The sequence below is a fragment of the Phyllostomus discolor genome, chromosome 4 (genome assembly GCF_004126475.2).
Source record: "Phyllostomus discolor isolate MPI-MPIP mPhyDis1 chromosome 4, mPhyDis1.pri.v3, whole genome shotgun sequence".
Classification (NCBI taxonomy): domain Eukaryota; kingdom Metazoa; phylum Chordata; class Mammalia; order Chiroptera; family Phyllostomidae; genus Phyllostomus; species Phyllostomus discolor.
Genome location: NC_040906.2, coordinates 180960962 through 180978908, shown reverse-complemented (window position 1 = coordinate 180978908; position 17947 = coordinate 180960962). Strand labels below are relative to the sequence as shown.

The 17947-nt window shown below is 37.2% G+C and overlaps 1 protein-coding gene across 2 annotated transcripts in view; it reads left to right on the top strand.

Annotated features, from left to right (window-relative positions):
• The window catches only part of THEMIS (thymocyte selection associated), a 157918-nt gene extending 140800 nt beyond the window's left edge, over positions 1 to 17118 (top strand). For both annotated transcript variants that reach the window (XM_036024679.1, XM_036024678.1), the window contains exons 5-6: positions 3441 to 3593; positions 13820 to 17118. In XM_036024679.1, the coding sequence (XP_035880572.1) occupies positions 3441 to 3587 (147 nt within the window). In that variant the 3' untranslated portion in view covers positions 3588 to 3593; positions 13820 to 17118. The remainder of the gene's footprint in view (positions 1 to 3440; positions 3594 to 13819) is intronic.
• Positions 17119 to 17947: the final 829 nt, after the last annotated feature.

Here is a 17947-nt window from a genome sequence, read left to right as displayed (position 1 = left end):
ATGAACGTGTGAGTATGTAGTGGACATTGATATGCTAGCCAAAGAAAAAGTTGTAAAAACGAAGTCTATATTTTATTCATGTATTTCTCCATTTATTTAATATGCAGTTATTTGATATCCATTATATTTAAAACACTAAGAGAAGAACGGAAGACAGCAAATAGGACAGATATAGTCTTCATTCTAGTTGGTTATATTTTTAACCGGAGAGATAGACATTAAACATTAAACCAGGTACTATGTAGTGCAAGTACAAGGTACTCAAAGCCTAGAAAAGAAAGGTACTGGCTAAAGTCTACATGGTTAGGGAAAACTTGAAGGAACTAAAGACTTGTAAAATTAAGGAGGAAGAGTGTGTGATAAGGCTCTAGGTCAGTGATTTTCACCTGTTGTGCCATAGCACACTGGTGTGCTGCAAGAATTTTTAAAACGTGCAACACCTTACTAGTCAGAGACACTGACCTCTTTTCCCTTAGACTGTCAAATAAAAAAATGACAACAGCCAACACAACAATTGCTAACTGGTGAGAATGAATCAAAATTATACCTATTTTTTGTTAGATCAGCAAAAATATATATATTTTTGGCGTGCTGCAGACTTTTAGTAATTAGTGTATGTGTGCCATGAGATGAAAAAGGTTGAAAATCGCTGTTCCAGGCAAACAAAATAGCCAAGCCTTAAGTCAGGAAGGGAGAATGATGGGATTGTGGAGCTAAAAGACATGAGAGTTGGAGTCCTAAGTGCTTATCATGGTATACAAGCTCCTGCCTCATTTTATTTCATAAATCTTGTCCCTCCCCTGAGTCATAAACATATAGATGGTAAATTAGGCTATGTAATTGCTGGAATTATCTGGGGATGGTTAAACAAAGCTAGATCATTAACAAAACCTTGAGAAACACTTAACAGTCAGTGTTTAAGCCAGCAAAGGGGAGTAAGAATGCGTGGTCATAGTGGAAGGAGGGACACCAAAGCCAAGGAGGAAGAAAGGAAAGGGAGCGGGTGACAAGATGTCAAATGCTGCCGAGGGGTAACAGAGGTGAAGTCTAACATCTGGCTTTAGAACTAGGATGGCTGCTGTGTAGAGGAGAAAGGGAAAAGAGCCTCAAGGGCTGGCGGAGTAGACAGAGTAAGAGATCGGCAGATCTCAGGTCCCAGTGACATCCAAGAATAGTCCTGGTTGGAAAAACAACAACAAAAAGAACAACAACAAAAAAAACCCCCACAGTCTTGAAGGTAAAGGCTTTGGCTGGAGTGGAAACAATAAACGAGGACAGGCAATTAGATGAGAGGGACAGACATTTAGTGATTTTGGAAGTGGAATGACAGGCTATGATGGGTTTCAGGTGTGACTCTGGGAGAGAAAGTCTGAGGTGGGGAAATGAAAAGTTTATTTGTAATAAGGAGATCCAGTCAGGGTATTAAATGGGGTGACCCAGGAATCCAGTCTTTAAGTGAAGAATGGATTGCTACTAGAGCTTAGTAGGTAGATGATACCAACAAGGAAGAATATGGTGCATAGCTAGATGGCAAAAATATCAGAGCAGCAGTGATTTTTTTTTGAACAGAGGTAATAATGCAATAGATAGCACAGTGGGCAAGAGTATCATCAACCTGAGGGTATGTAGGTTGTGGAGGAAGAAGCAGCCATCTTTACTCACAGAGTGCTGTCCTCAGTAGAGAATGAAATTTTAGGAAGGTAATGTTCTGAAAGGAAGTTGAGTACATAGTACAATTTGTAAACCATGGAGAGTCCATGGAGTGGAAAGGAAGTTGAGTACATAGTACAGTTTGTAAACCATGGAGCAAAGTTCTGAAGACACAGTGTAAGAATGTGAGAGATGATAAGTGGGTGGGGAGAGAGAGACAGGGAGAAAGAAGGATTAAGGCTTAAAGGAGTCCAACTGGGCAGGGAAGAACAGAGCTTTGTGGGAGCTTTATGTAACAGAAAATCGGTATTTGAGCCTGGTTTGGAGATTGAGGGCACTCACCAGAAGAACATAATAACATACATCCAAAATCATTTGTTTAGTTCAGGAGGCTGTGGGGTTCAGCTGATCTGAGTTGTTTTCAGCTAATCTAGGCTGGGTTTGCCCAAATGTCTGGGGCTCCCCTGGCTGTTACTTAGCTCAGATGACTGGAATGACCTGATCCTGCTCTCTGTCCCGGTCGACATCCAGCAGCCTGGTCTAGGCATGTCCTCACGGCAGAGTGGATGGATAAGAATGAGCAAAACCATTCAAGTCTCTGTATTTGTTACATGTGCCAATATTCTGTTGGTCCAGATGAAGCCACATGGACAAATCAAAAGTCAGAATAGGAGGACACTGAAAAATTACATAGATAGGACATAGATCCAGGGGAGGGTAAAGAACTGGGGCCATAGGGGCAAGTATCCCACCACATTGAGCTAATAGATCACAGAATGAACAAATGGATCATAGAATGGTATGAGAAGCACCTGAGGGTCAGGAGGCATATCCCCCAGAATCAACACTGTTTATTTTGTTAATTTGGGTGCATCATTTAATCATGCTAGACCTTAATTTTCTTATTGGCCTTTTCCAAGTTTTAAAGCCCTTGAGTCAAGCTTTTAATGAACTTAATGTTATATACAATCTGTTTGGTTAGCATAAAATGGATATATGGATCACCCAAAATGGCTAATTTTAACTTTATGAATTTCTGAACATTTTGTAATTATGTTCAAACTGAAAAAATTATAGTCTGAATTTGGGTGCTGAAAGTTCAATTTTTTATTTAGGACTTTAATTTTTGCTCCTATCTGATGATTCTTTTGAAGCATACAATATACCAGTACAACATCAAAGACTATATGACATCTCATATATGTGAGATGAGTTTTAGGGCCTACTGATGTGCCTAAATAATTCATGGTTTTGATGAATTATTATTCTTAAATGACTGGAGGAACTTTGTCAAGTTTGCATAATACTAGTACAAGTGTGATTTATTTTTAGGCTGATGTTATGATGTGTTTTATATAAAGAATGATAATAACAGAGAATTGAAATCCCTTCATTATTCAGTATGTAATCATGAACTACATAATGAAATGCAGTATTATTTACTATAGAAATGAAAACTGAGTAAAATGTTCTAAATTAAGAATATTCTATAAGATTCACAAGAAGAAAGTAATATATACAAATCGCCTTTGGAGATGATTTTCTCTGTCTGAGATGACTTCTTATTCTAGTCACTTAGATTGCCACAAAAATCTCCCACCTAGATTAAAAAAATATATTGATGAAAATATAACTTGTAACTCTATTTGACATGTAGAATGTTCTGTTTCTCATATAAGAAATAATTTGCCCTATGATAAATGTTTATCCTTGTCATATCTCTAGGAAGCATTCATTTTGGGCTGATAATTTACTTATAATATCAATCACTCTGGCCTGTCTCATTTCAGAGTCTCCATGTAGATATATCCAAGAAACTGCACTCCAATCAAGTTGGCCTGGATTCAAAAGTACCAGCTGGTTGTCAAAATTCTTTGGCCGACCTGGAGAAACAGAGAAGCAAGAGTGGGGCACTGCAGCAGCAGGCACTGATGTAACCACAGGTCAGTTACGCCACCCCTCCAGGACGAATGCACAGTATACAAATTCTTACTACTATTTTTTTGTGGATGGGGGGCAGAGTTTATAACCCAGTCAAAGTGACTGCCTGGCCTGCAAATTTCATTGTAATAAAGTTTTAAGGGTAGCATAATATTAAACACTCATGCTAATAATAGGTCTCTTCATTGTTTTTTATTAGATTTTTCTCACAGTTTTCATGGCCAGAGAACTTAAGACTACTTATATTATCGTAAAAATTTTATTTTTAAATTTTTGCTAGAATTAAGAAGGATTAATGGCTTGAGAAGAAATTAACATAATTGAGATTTTCAGTTAAAGAAGAGTCAGATGAATAATCCAATGGAGACTTGAATTATGACAGTTTAGTTTACAGAGAGGTGATATGACAGTCTTCATCTCTACTAAAAGGAAAACAGAATCAAATAGACTTGTGAAGAAGTCGATAACATTCAATTAAACCACCCCAACAAACATCCATATTGTAGAAATCTGGGATGAATTAACAAGGGGAATATTTTAGACACACCAAAGCAGCTCCATACTATTGTACTTTCTCTATGAAACTTTATATTTTAGTTCGCAGGAAAAATGAAACTGTAATTATTCCTAAGCATATGATTTGTTTCTTCCCCCTCCTTATCTGGTTTTGTAGCTAGCCTCTTTTTTCCCTCCAAGGGCATGTAAAAGTCACAATACCAGACATAAGGCCTCTGAAGTGGTGCTGCTGAAACTCTGTTTGTACGATCTGTGTTCTTTCATGTAGTCAGCTTACTGGCTTCTGACACTCCTATAAAAATATCCCATAGAGCTTTTCTTATTACCTTTTCATTGACTCTCTTTGAGTGATAAAAATGAAATTCTGTACAGGGCTTTGAAAACCATGCATATTGCTATTCCTCCAAATTTCAAATGCTAACCAAGGGTGACTATAAAAGAAACAGCTACTGCAGTGAAAATTGCTGCAGCATGTTGAGTCTCAAGCCATTATTAATTTATTAGAAACTATTTTTTCCTAAGACTATGGATCCTAAAGTGTACCAGATAACACAATTCCTGATATCAAAGCTTTTGTTTCAATTATAAGAAAACTTGTCATCTGACCTTTCACTGTGTGTGCCTCTTCCAGAGATGGCACATGGCAGCCCCGCTTTGTACCCTGAACAAACAGTGCAGAGTATGCTGCAGACGGGGGCAGCACCTGCCAAGAATATATTGTGTGGCTTAAGCAATGGTTTAAGGAGAAAGAGGTCCTTGAATTACAGTAGAGATTTTAGGCAAGTGAGACTCCTAAATTTATTCCAGAGAGTGCAATGAAATCTTCCTTAGCTTAAATAATTTCAACATGCATATTTTTCAGAAATTTTGGTATGCTTATCTGAGCAATATTTTCATTTGCTTTCCCATTTGTAACTATAATACATTACAGGTACTGTCTCCATTATGAATAAGAGTTGTACAGCAATTCCATGTGTAAGAACACAAAAGTTAAGTAAAGCAGAAATACAATTCCAGATGTGGAATGAATAGCTCATCTCTGAATATTCAGTCACTACCTTGGAGTTCAGATGGGCAAGCAATACCCTTTTTGAACTTTCCCATCTTTTTAATATTTAGACATAAGACAGTCACTGTCTAAATTTTCCTTGGGCAAGAGTGGCAGTTTCATCAGAGTCCTTGTCTGTAGCATGTTATACACAAAAACGTGATTAAGACAGCGTTGCTGTGTCTCTACTTTTGCTCCTTCTGGACACCCAGATCTCATTCTTTCAGTTAGAGGAAGTGAAACCACTTCAAATGTGTACCTAATAATGACACAAAAGGGAATTCTCTATTTTGGAATCCGGTGTAAACACCTGGACGTTTCAGTGTGAATGCATATTTGTTAACGGGAGTTTACTGTCGCAGCCAGGCACAGGGTCAACTGTACCTCAGGGCTGGCCGCTCCCTGTGCCTCAGCCGAGGAGGGAAGCCATTCCACAGATCTCGGGGATTCCTTCTTCCGTGGGGCCTTCATTCGCTCTGGTTGGTTTGTGATGCTCACGTTTTGTCTTAGAAACATTGTGACTAGGTCTGCAGGTTGTTTTGTTCATAAATTACTAAAAGAACAGTTCCCCGAAAGTAGGATGATTAAGTGGTTAACCTTTGGTGTCTGAACTCAGACTGCTGGGATTAAATCTTGTCTGTCCTCCTCACTAGCTGTGTACCACAAACAATTTGTTAACATTTCTACCTCTTTATTTGTAAAAGTGGGTTAATAATAACATTAAGCCATAGGCTCTTTCAAAAACTACATGGATAGGTTAGAGTTGGTATAGTGCATAATAAACTCCAATTGAATAATAGCTATTATAATTAACTTCAGCATCTTTATGAGCTGATTGCTAAGGAAAATTGCTTCCTAACAGTATGTTCTGCAAAGTGACGGTTATGACCACCTCATGGGGCTCTTGCAGTCTTTGAGTTTCTGTCTGTTCTTTTTTTTTTCTTGCTTTGAGAACTATATCCTCTTGGGAATTCCATGACCTCTATGAATCCTACAGACATAGGAGGTGATTAGAAATCTTCTCTGGAGATGAATCACCGATTCCTCTGAGCCCATGAAACGTGTCATTGTGCAGAGACAAGGAAGCACTGATCTCACTAACGAGCCCCTTTCCCATCTTATCTCTGCAGTAGGAGCACAGGGTTCCGTTTTTAATAAGTTTAAGTGCTCTTCTTGGTAGGTGTCATATGTGAAGAGCAAATGTTTGTTTTAAGCAGTTTGTTGCATGACCTGTTCCCAGGGTAAATGTGCATGTGAAGTTTACCGAGAAGTGTTCTTGGGAACAACACGTAAAGCAGAGAAACAAAAGCAGAGTTGTTCTCTGTTGGGGCCAGGCCTTTATAGCCTGCAAATCAGTCAATCATTGAGTGCAGATGGCCCTGAGAAAGGGGCATGGCTGTGGGTAAGGTGGCCTCCTTCAGCCAAGGGCAGGCTTTTGGTATCAGAGGGGCATCATGTAGTTGTGAGGAGGATGTGATTATTATGTAGGTCATTCATGAATTGCAGTGATTGCGTCAGGTAATCTGATTGGCTAAACAGGAGGCTGTTTTCCCTCCTTCTCATGTGTCTCACAAGAAACTGCAATCTTTGCCAGAACGGATAACCTTTTAAAATATGCCTGCTTGATTTTGCCCTACATAAATGTTCTCTACTGAACAAATTTTTTACTCTCCTAATCAACATTCTCTAATGGAATTTCCTTTCTTTTGAAGCTTCAACTATGCTCTTCTAATTATTCCTATGCCTTTAAGCTAAACCCATGATCCATCCTCCATAAATTAGACTTGCGAAGTGGTGAGAACCCTAGGCAAGAAAATAAATGCACGTACCCTAAAGTCTAGTCCCAGTTCTGCACAAACTAGACATCTAGCCTTCCACAAGATATTTTGCTTTTCTGAGTTAGAGTTTCTTCACCAAAATAGGAGGGATACACTGTCCATTCTGAAAGTGTTGACTCTATGGCCTACTCTGATATCATAGAGTGATGCAACTGCTGTCATCTCTCAGTGAGACTCACATGGAAATGATGCCCACGTCTAGGAACACACTTACTGTGGTGAATTAAATGGAGGAGAGGACAGAGCTCCATGGAAAAGCTCTTCACAGAGGTCAAGTCAGAAGCCGGAAATTAAGGATGTATCTGCAGGAAAATAAAGAAGTTGTTATATTGAGTTTAACATTAATCTAAATGTTAAACTTCAGATTGCACTTCTATGATGGGAAATGAAACAAAGGCAGTTCCTTATCTGAATGACTTTGAGAATTAGACAACATGAGAGTTCTGTATTAAAGACCTCGACTGAAGACTGAATGCATGTTATAAGGAGGTAGGTACTTTTGACAGCATAAAATATAGGCTTGTCTCCCAATTTTAATAAAAGAACACTTCAGCAATTAGCGTTATTCTGACTAGTGTGTAATTTTAAGTGCAATAAATGTTTTTACTCTAGAGACCAGAAACCTCTTATTTAAAATAGTGGATAATTTCAAACTGATGATCCAAAAATCTTATTCTCGTATTTAACATCAATGCAGCATTTTCATAATACAAACAAAATAGTAACACTAGTAGCATTTCCCTTACATTTCCAGAAAATACTATCTCAGTTTGGAACTACTGAACAGCCTGAAGTAAAATGTTATAAGATTGCTCTTCATTTTATAGCAACCTATTCCCCTCTTCTCAGAAGGTTTAAATGTTTAAGAATATGCTGGAAGGAAAACCCACAGTCATTTCATTCTTTGAACAATTCCAAAATATCATTTTCCATTAGGCAATTGTGTGAGTACTGACAGCCTTGCCCCTCATCTTCTCTAGAGATTAATTTATTTCCTGCAGTGCTTGCTCTTCATGGAAAATCTGACTCCTCAGCCTTCACCAATGGGAGTTCTCATCAGCAGAATGTTAATTATAAAAGCAAAACCATATACCATGTTGAAAGAGAAAAACAGTTCTCTAGGCAAAGGAAACTGTCTTCTCTGTCGGTTCTCTTCACTCTATTTTCTTCTCAATCTGTAGCTGGGCAGAAAAATTCACCACCGGGAAAAGAGTCTGTAACATGGTGGGGAATAGAGGAAAATGTTCAGGCTTTGCCACCAGGCAGACCCAAGACTAAACTGTCACATTTCACTGTGATTGCGTTTCCTGATCTGTGAAATGAGGATAGAGATATTTTGCTTCGCTTGAAAGTGTGTAATGAGACACAGAGTAGACGCTAAAATACTATCAGTATAGAGCTCCATCAACAACCTTTATTTAGCACTTGCTGCATATTAATTGCTGTGGTGTAATATTAACCATGCCTCATGTTGGTTTATGAAGGAATCTATTAGATATTTGAAGAAATATATCTTTCAGCTCTTAGGAGTTAGGAGTGTTAGACTAAAACATTACTGAGATAGCCTGTTTGAAACCTTGTCTTAAACTCCATTTTCTTAATCTTCTGGTCTCCATTTTTACAGTTTTCATAATGCGTGCTAGGAAATTATGAACATATTATTTTTTCACCAATGAATTGTTTTTAAAAATCCCCAAACTCTTTGTTAATAGTTTTAGATCCATCAGAACTTGAAGCTGTCTTTGAGTTTATTTTTTAAAATTATTTTATCTAAAATAAAAATTGTCAGTTTCTAATGTATTTAGTCGCAGAAGTAAAACTTTGATAAATTAAACCTTGAGACAAAGAAAGCAAGAGCATAATGGCAAAGTAGAGATAAGGTTGAAAATTACTAGTTGAAGAAACAAAATCAATTATTTTAAAACCTGAAAGATCATTGTTTCAGTAACATGATTATGATGAATTAGTTCATTTAAGTGAATTAACTTTTCCTTATTTTCACAGTGTTATTTTATGATTGTTGGTTAACACTAGAAAGAACAACTGAAGCATTAGATGATAAAATAAAATAAAAAAAAAGGAGAGATGCCGTGCCGTAAACCATAACAACCGAGACCTACCACAGGCTGCGACAAGCAGAGATGAGCTACATGTGTGTCGTACAACTTGTGATAGGCAGTGTTCTTTCACATAACCAAATAGTGATTTTCTTAGGATCATTGACAGTATCTTAACTTCAGTGGAACAAGGGCCTAGATTTATATGATGACCTCTGTCTTTGACTTTTATGGAGTCAAGTACAAGTTATCGATTTCCCTTTTTTAATGGTAAGTGAAATTTTTTTAAATATGAAAGGTACTACTAAATAATAAGCTTTGGAACTTCCCCCTGATTCCTTCATTTTTCTCATGAATAATTTTTCATCTTATTATTTTCCCCTTTCTTCTCACCATTTTCTTTTGTTGGCAGGAGAAAATGTTTCTTTTATTTGTTTTCCCAAACCAATTCTAGTTCTTATTTTATTCAAAATGCCCATCTTTACTCTGACCCGTGAACTAAACAAAGCAAGAAGAAACACATGACAGTAACTTTCAAAATTTATCTCAATGTCTCTCTAAATTCTTGAACATAAAAAGTCATTTTTTTTAGTTTTGTTAAAAATACTTATTTAATCTTGGGATCTGCTCTCTAGAACAGGGTTGACAAACTTTGGCAGTAGATCAAATCTGTCCGATTGCCTACTTGTGTACAGCCTATAAAACAAGATTTTTAAAAATTTTTTTAAATGGTTGGGAAAAATTAGAAGCAATTAAAATATTTTGACATGTGAAAATTGCATGGAATTCAAATTTCAATGTGTATGTAAAGTTTTATTGGAACTCAGCCATGTTCATTCATTTACACATTGTCCGTGGCTGCCTCTGTGCTCTATCAGCAGAGCTGAGTAGTTTTGAGAGACCAGATGCAAAGACTAGCATACTTATCACTTGGTGCTTCAGAGTAAAGTTTTTCTATCCTCTGCTCTAGAGAATCTGATTCAGAAGCTCTGAGGTAGGAACTGGGAATTTATTACAACATGTTTCTTGGATGGTTATGGTACAGGGGTACTCCGGACCACACATTTAGAAATAATGCAGTGGAAGACTTGTGAGCAGCCCTTCTTTTCTTCTCACTCACCATAACTGCCACATCAACAAGTTCTATTGGCTTTATCTTTAAACAGTATCTAGAATATGATCATTTGTAAATCACGGTCACTGTTACCAATCTAGGCCAAGCCATCATCGTTTCTTATCTGGATCCTTGTATTGGCTTCCTGTCTAGTCTCTCTGCTTCTGTCCTTGCTCAATACTGTCCATTCTCAATACAACAGCCAGTGATTGTGTTAAAACCTTAGTCAGATTATGGAACCTTTCCTCAAAGTCCTCTGGTGGTCTTTCTACTTCCCCCATCCTTATGATTCTAGCTATATTGGCCTAACAGTTCCTCAGAAACTCTAGGGCTGTTCCATCCTCAATGCTTACACAGGCTGTTTTCCCTAATTGCCATAATCTTCCCTCCAGAAATCTACATGGCTTTCAGCTTTGCCTCTTTCAGGTATTTTCATAGTCACATGATACCTTCTATAACCACCTTATCTGAAGGTCTACTGGAATTGCCTATCTCCCTTAGGCCATCTGTAACATACGACACCTACTAAACAATTTCTGTGCCCAAAAACAGTTGCCAGGAGTATACATGTAGGACCCCTTTCTGAATATTTTCAACACTATACCATTATGTAGTATTTTCACCATATAGGTAAAGTAGACATAATCTCAAAAACATAGATAATTTTTAAAATGTAAACTAATTAAGATGTGATGTTTTAGTGTGTATTACCTTTATGTGATATAATCCTTTTAACTATAAATCTAAGTAAATTAATTTTTAGTAATGGCTATGTTTTTTAACAACCAGTTCACAAAATTCCTGAAAATGTATCAGTTGGCTCTTGTAAGGCACTATGAGCCAGCTTTAACACACTGCTATTCCAATCCTCCCTTCCCTACCAAGACCTCACTGCCACCCTCACCTGCGCTAGACAGTGTTTTTCCCAGCTGGGTCTGGTAGGAGGGCCTGAGAATGCCTGGGAACATTTTAGAGATGAGCGTCTACCGCACATCCACTCCTCTGACCCCTACCAGAGGCCCTGAGAAACAAAACAAAACAAAATGAAATGAAAAAGCCCATGAAGTTGGAAAGTTTCTAGCCTCATATGAAGACAAGCAATGATATAACATTTGTTAGTGCTTACTAGTTGTCAAGCAGTTGTGTAGTAACTTCATATTGATAACCTGAAATGGTGTTAGTATTTATATTACAGAAATTAGCAAAGGCTACTGTTCAGAGCTTGGCTTTTTGTTGTTGTTGCTATTTAGACTTAAAGTGATGGAGAAAATATTAATAATGATTCTTAAACTTACAAGGACATTGTATCATAGCTGTTACATTTTGAATAGCACAAATTCTTCTAGTATTATAATGAGCAAGTCATTTGTTACTGTAACAAAATAACCAATATTCATGCCAGAACTATACTCATTTGGCAATTGTAACCTTAGGTTGGCTATCTGTAAAAGAGTTTAGCAAAAAATAAATAAAACCCTTCCTCGGTTTAAAAAAATCCTATTATTTTATGTTGAGATAATCTAATTATTCTAATTCTCTCATCTCCCATTTTTCTGCTTAACTATGTACTATCTTAAATCAGTTTATTGACAAGGGACAGTGAGACTAATAACTGTCAAGATGACAGATTGAACTTTCAAACTAGGGGCTTATAATAGTTTTACGTGAATAAAACATGTTAATAGAAGGTAATATCTCTGTAGCACTGTACATTTTACAAAGCACTTGCAGGTCTATTATTTCATTTAATATTTCTTCAACTCAGTGATTCAGTTATTACTATCAAAACTCCACTGATAAGGAAATGGAATTCAGAGATTCCTCAAGACACACAGCCAGTAAGTCTTAGAACAAGAAATCATACCTAGGGCTGCAGATTCTGCTTTCTGTACTACAATATATCTATTCCATTTGCCCTCAAGCCCTGATCTCCCCCCAAACAGCAACACTGTGAGAGAGAAATACTGTTGTTATCCCTTTTTACAAATAAAGTCACAAAGATAGCCGGTGATACTGGTGGGAATAAAATCTGGGCATACTGCCTAAAAACCCTGTGTTCTTTCATCTATAATGGATATACTGGAGTGAGCAGCTTCATTGCTGTTTGCGATATAAGGAAGACCAAAATATCTGAGGACAGCAACTGGGGGTAGCAGATGATGAAGAGAGGGAATGAAATCAACAGGAGTGTGGAATCCAGGCCGTCTTTCTCTCGTCGGGCCACTGACTCTCCTCACTCTGCCCCTAGCCCTCAGCCCTTCGCCCAAGTTAACAGTGAGATGTTGACAGAAGAAAATAAATTCAGGTTGCTCAGGGAGTTAATATGATGTGTGGAGAAATCCTATTTCTTTCTGCCTTGACATCTCTTTTCTTAAAACTTTACCAATTAGTCTGTGAGCTCCTCAGAGGTCACAAAACTGTGTATTTTGTCTTTCTATTTCACACATATAAAAATAACTAGCAGCTGGTGAGACGATAAAATTCCTCTCTGTAAAATATAAAACATTTTACATTTAATTACTCATTTAATCTTTCTCCTAATAGACACAAAGGCACATAGACATTGTATAAAATAGGCAGTATCATACCTCCCCCCTCTTTTTTTTAAAGATGAGGAAATGAGACACATGAATGTTAGGTAATGTCCTTAAGATTATAGAGTTGGTATTTAGCAGAAAAAAAGAAGGAAGGAAAAGGGGAAGGAGAGGAAGGAAAGTGAGGGAGGGTGAAAGGAAGAGAGGGAAGAGGAGAAGGAAAGCAGAAACGAAGGAGAGAAGAGAGAGTGAGAGAAGGAGAAAGGAAGGAAGAAAGAAGGACGGACGATATGAAGAGAAAAGTGGGAAGGAAGGAATGGAGGGAGGAAGGCATAGGCTAATGAGCATTTGGGCAAGAGCCTCAGAGGGTGACTGGTTTCTCTACCTTTTGACTAGTACATGCTATTAGGGTTTTTTGCCCGTCCTCCCACCCAGGGTACACAAGACCATATTGGAGAAGAATGGAGTGTCTTGCCTGAACACAAACAGAATTCCTCTTTGCAATATAGCTTTCTTTACTTGAGTATGAATATGATGCTGTGTTAAAGTCAAATCTGTGTATATGTTAATCAGGAGCTTTAGATCATGCAGCTTGAACTTGAGACCTGTTGCCTTTTCTCCAATGTAACATTTGTAGATAACCTTTTTCTCCTCTGTGGTCTTCAGAACTCCACGAGGTTTGGGCTCTGTTTTATGGGCACCATGCCACAGCCAGGGTGGTGGGTCTGCAACCAGATGTTTATGTTAGAGCACAACTAGTTTCTGTCTCTTTGTGAAGCAAGTCTCTTAACTTCACTGTAGATTCAGTTTTTTACCTTACATGACCTACATTGTATTGTTTTTATGGGGGTAAACTAAAAATGCAAAGGAAAGCACTTTGTAAATGAAAAAACACTTTACAAATTTAAGGTATTGTCTCCCAGCTCATAAAAATATTTACTTTGTAGCTAAAGAGTTTACATTTCTTCCTTTTTTGACTCTTCTTATTTTTATCCCAATTAGTTCTCAAATATATGCATGAGAGTGTCCTGTAAACAGTATTTGAAAGCAAATAGTTTTCTTCCTGGCTATTTCCAATACATATGTCTGATGGATCCCCCTTATTTTTCCTTTACTTATAGAAATCTTCAAAAATGAAAAACATCAAAAATAACAAGATTTGACTGAAGCCACTGGTAATGAAAACAAATGTCTCAATGGAAAAGTAAGCATAGCTTTCTGGCTGAAAAACAACTACTTCCCAATGGCCTTCCCAAGAAATTTGACTTACCTGTGCAAAGAACAAAACAACTTTAAAAGTTTTAAGAGATAAAACAAAGAACAGACCTATGTAAAGAATTCATATAATCTACCCTGTTGTACCAAAATCTTTATGCATGGTTTCATTGTTACTAGGACATATTTATTGAATGTGCACATTTTTTGTGGTTACTTCCACTAACAATTATTAAGCAATTGAAAAATAATTTGACTTTCAGTTTCTGAGTAAAACCAGCATGAAGTAGGATGACAGCTCACCAAGTATTTACTTCTATTTTCACAGTTGCTTTTGCCATTTTTCTGGTGTTAAAATCATTCCCTTTAAAATTAACTCTAAAAAAATTATATCTGAGAGTGATTTAAAATACCCAGGCTTCTTATCTAGTTCTCTTAGAACTGTAAAAATGAGTTTTACTTCACATTTTTAGTTTGTTTTGGAAATACTCTGTAAATAAGTGTGTTTGAGGCTTTAACCGCTCAAGCCTTGGTGAGTCACAGTGATTTTTCCATAACTTTCGTCCCTGTTTCCTAACAACCAGAATTCATGATTGCAATATCAGCAAAGTGCTGATAATATACCTTATTATTTTATGTGATGTATGTTAGATAACCCTTTAGGTTGATGTTTATTAGGATTGTAGGGAAACCATTTTATTTATGTATTGTCATGTATTAAATATATAAAGATAATATTATTTTGCATCTAACAAAATGAAGAGACAGAGAAATTTTGCACTGAAGTTATATCAGAAGTTAATGTCAGGCCTTGGTTTTGTTCACAGGTTATACTCTTTACAAAAGTTACTAGTTCATTTTCTATCTCATCATCATTTTATGTACAGAAATTATTCATTGGTTTAGTACCAAAGAGTTTCTGATGACAACAAATGAGTCAATTTTTCAACAGAAAAAGAAAATTACTGTTAGAGATCTTTTACACAATGTTTATATTGCCGTCAGGTACCCCTTAACAATGTTTCGGACAATGATGGACCCCATATACAATGGTGGTTCCATAAGTTTATGATGGGGCTGAAAAACTTCCATTGCCTAGTGACGTCATGGCCATCATAACATTGTTGCATGAAGGTTGCAAAAAAGCAACAAGTCTGTGGATGAGATGGCACACAACCTTAACCTGAGTGTGGGCAAGGATAACTTGGAGGTGCTCTCAGAGGTTGTTCCTTAGCAACTGATTTATGAGTTGTTGCAACTAGTTGAAGACTAGGCAAGAGAAAAGGAAAACGCGGGACAAGAAAGAGAAGAAGAACCCCTGAGGAAAATGAGTGGAGCATTTAGCAGAAGCTTTTTCACACCTCCCAAAATTCCTCAAAATGTTTGACAACGGGGACCCCTGATACCAAAAGATAATCACGGTACATTAACTATTTACGAGCAAATATGTGATGAAAAACACAAAGGAGCTGAGCGAACCATCATGGACACATTTCTGAAAAGAGTGGCACCTCCTCCAGGAGAGCCTCGGGCAGGTCCTTCGGGAGGTGTTCCAGAAGAAGGCGCTGCCCTCCCGGGAGATGACAGCTCTATGGGTACAAGGGGGAAAGTGGAAGAGGGTGGTGTCGATGATCCCCACCCTGTCCAGGCCTGGGCTAATGTGTGTGTTTGTACCTTAGTTTGTGACGAAAAATTTTTAAATTATAAAAAAGCCTTATAGAATAAGACTATAAAGAAAAAAGTATTTTTGTACAGCAGTAAAATATGCCTGTGTGTTAAGCTAAATGTTATTATAAAAGAATTGAAGAATTCAAAAATGAAAAACTACATGTAGTAAAAAAAAGTTACAGTAAGCTAAGGTTAATTCATTACTGGAGAAAGAAAAATCTGTTCTATGAATTTAGTGTAGACTAAGTGGACAGTGTTTATAAAGTCTCTGGTATTAGATGGTAATGTCCTGGGCCTTCTTGCTCACTCCTCACTCACTCCCCAACTTCCCTAGAGCAACTTGTAGTCCGGTAAGCTCCATTCATGGTGAATGCCCTGTACAAGTGTACCATTTCTTGCTTTATACTGTATTTTACTGTACCTTTTCCATGTTTGGAATATGTTTAAATATACAAATACTTTCCATTGTGTTACAGCTGTCTACAGTATTCAGTACAGTAACATGCGGTGCAGGTTCAGAACACTGTACCACAGAGCCAAGGTGTGTGGCAGGCCATACCATTGAGGGTTGTGTAAGTGCACTCTGGGGTTTGCACAGTGATGAAATTTCCTAATGGTGCATTTCTCAGAATGCAGCTCCACTGTTAAGTGGCACATAACTGCTCTGATTCAGTTTACTTTCCCTTATCTTTTAAGTAAAAGTGAATTCTGATTGACAATACCCAAAAGATTGTTTATCAATTTGATGTGGTAACAGTACTAATTAAAATTTCTGAAAATTTCTGGGATGGCCTCTGAGAACAACATCTTGCTTGTTTTGGCCTCTAAGAACAAGATATTTTCATCTGATGCCCCCACGAGTGGTTACTGCAGCGCACAGAGAGGCCTTTCTCAACAGAACAATCTTGGCCAGCTCATGTTATTTTTTAAATAATAATGGATACTTAGTTGTGATTTTTCTTGGGATATGAGAACAATTAAATCTGTCCATTTAGTAAGTACAATTCTTTGATTAGAAAAATCAAGAGACTGTCCTTCTTAGTTTAGTTTTACATCATGAAGGGCTTTCCAGTGGAAATCATACATAACATTTCTAATTTAACATAAATTTTCCTGTGTACTGGGCTTTCAGTTCTTTGATATTGAAAAGTGTAATGAACTTTATGCTCATTGATGGAAGATTTGGGGAGGCTGAAAATAAATTTTCTCATGTTAATTCATGTGTGTGTGTGTGTGTGTGTGTGTTCTCTGTCATGTTTAGCTGTGACACAACTATCATTTTATGACAAGTTAAAATATTCTTTAACTAAAATCAATTCTTTACTACTAAGAAGGAGGCTGCCTATTTTAAAGAAGCCAGAAAGAGAGACATCCTCTCCACCCCTACCCATTCCAAACCAGGGACCTACAGTGTTGAACACAATGACCAAATTTTACATCATGGTCAGGCTGCATAGGAAGTTGCCAAGGCTACGAGTTATTAATGCTGTACCAGTCAAGCGGTCAAGGGAAAGGAATGGACATGGAGTGAGAAATGGAAGGAAAACATTCTTCTCGAGATGTGTTGTTTATATAACCAGCACTTGATTTTTTTTTAAATGTCTGTTTTAAGAGCAAAGCCAACATTAGTGAGATATCTAGTTGCTTACCAAAAATATTAAAATACAAATTATTTCTAAAAGGAAAAAGCTATGTATTTTTTTTCATTGCTTTTATTTTTTTATTTCATTGTATTTTTTTCCATTACCATTTAAAACTTGTGGCAAGGAAGAATTAGGATCCAAGCATATCCCAATAGGCTGCGATACAAACTGAACCTAACAGAATTAAAGCATTCTTTTTATTTTACCATCTAAATATTTCCACCAATTTACCACATCTTATTGCTTCCACTTCTCCCACTGTGGGCTGAGCTTCAATCATCTCTTCTTGGATTATTGCACTCACCCTGTAACCATGCTCCATTCCTACTCTTGCTACCAATCTATTCTTATTACAGTAGCCAGAATGATCTCATTAAACATATTGTATTATTCAACACTACAGTTGTTTCCTACCTCAATAGAGTAAAAGCCAAAATTCCTAAAATGATCTATAAAGCCCAACATAATTTATTCCTGCCGTCTCTCTGGCCTCTTCTCCTTCTACTCACTGTGCACAAGCCATGCTGGCCTCCCCATTGCTCACACACACGCCAGCACATTTGCTTTCTCTTGACCCAGAAATGCTTCTGCTTGTATATCCACCAGGTCCCTCCCTCCTTCCTTCTGACCACACTGCCACGAACTGTACCCTCTACCCCACCTGGTTCTTCCTTTCTCCATTCCCATTTTATTTTTTCTCCTTAACTATTGATTATATCTATC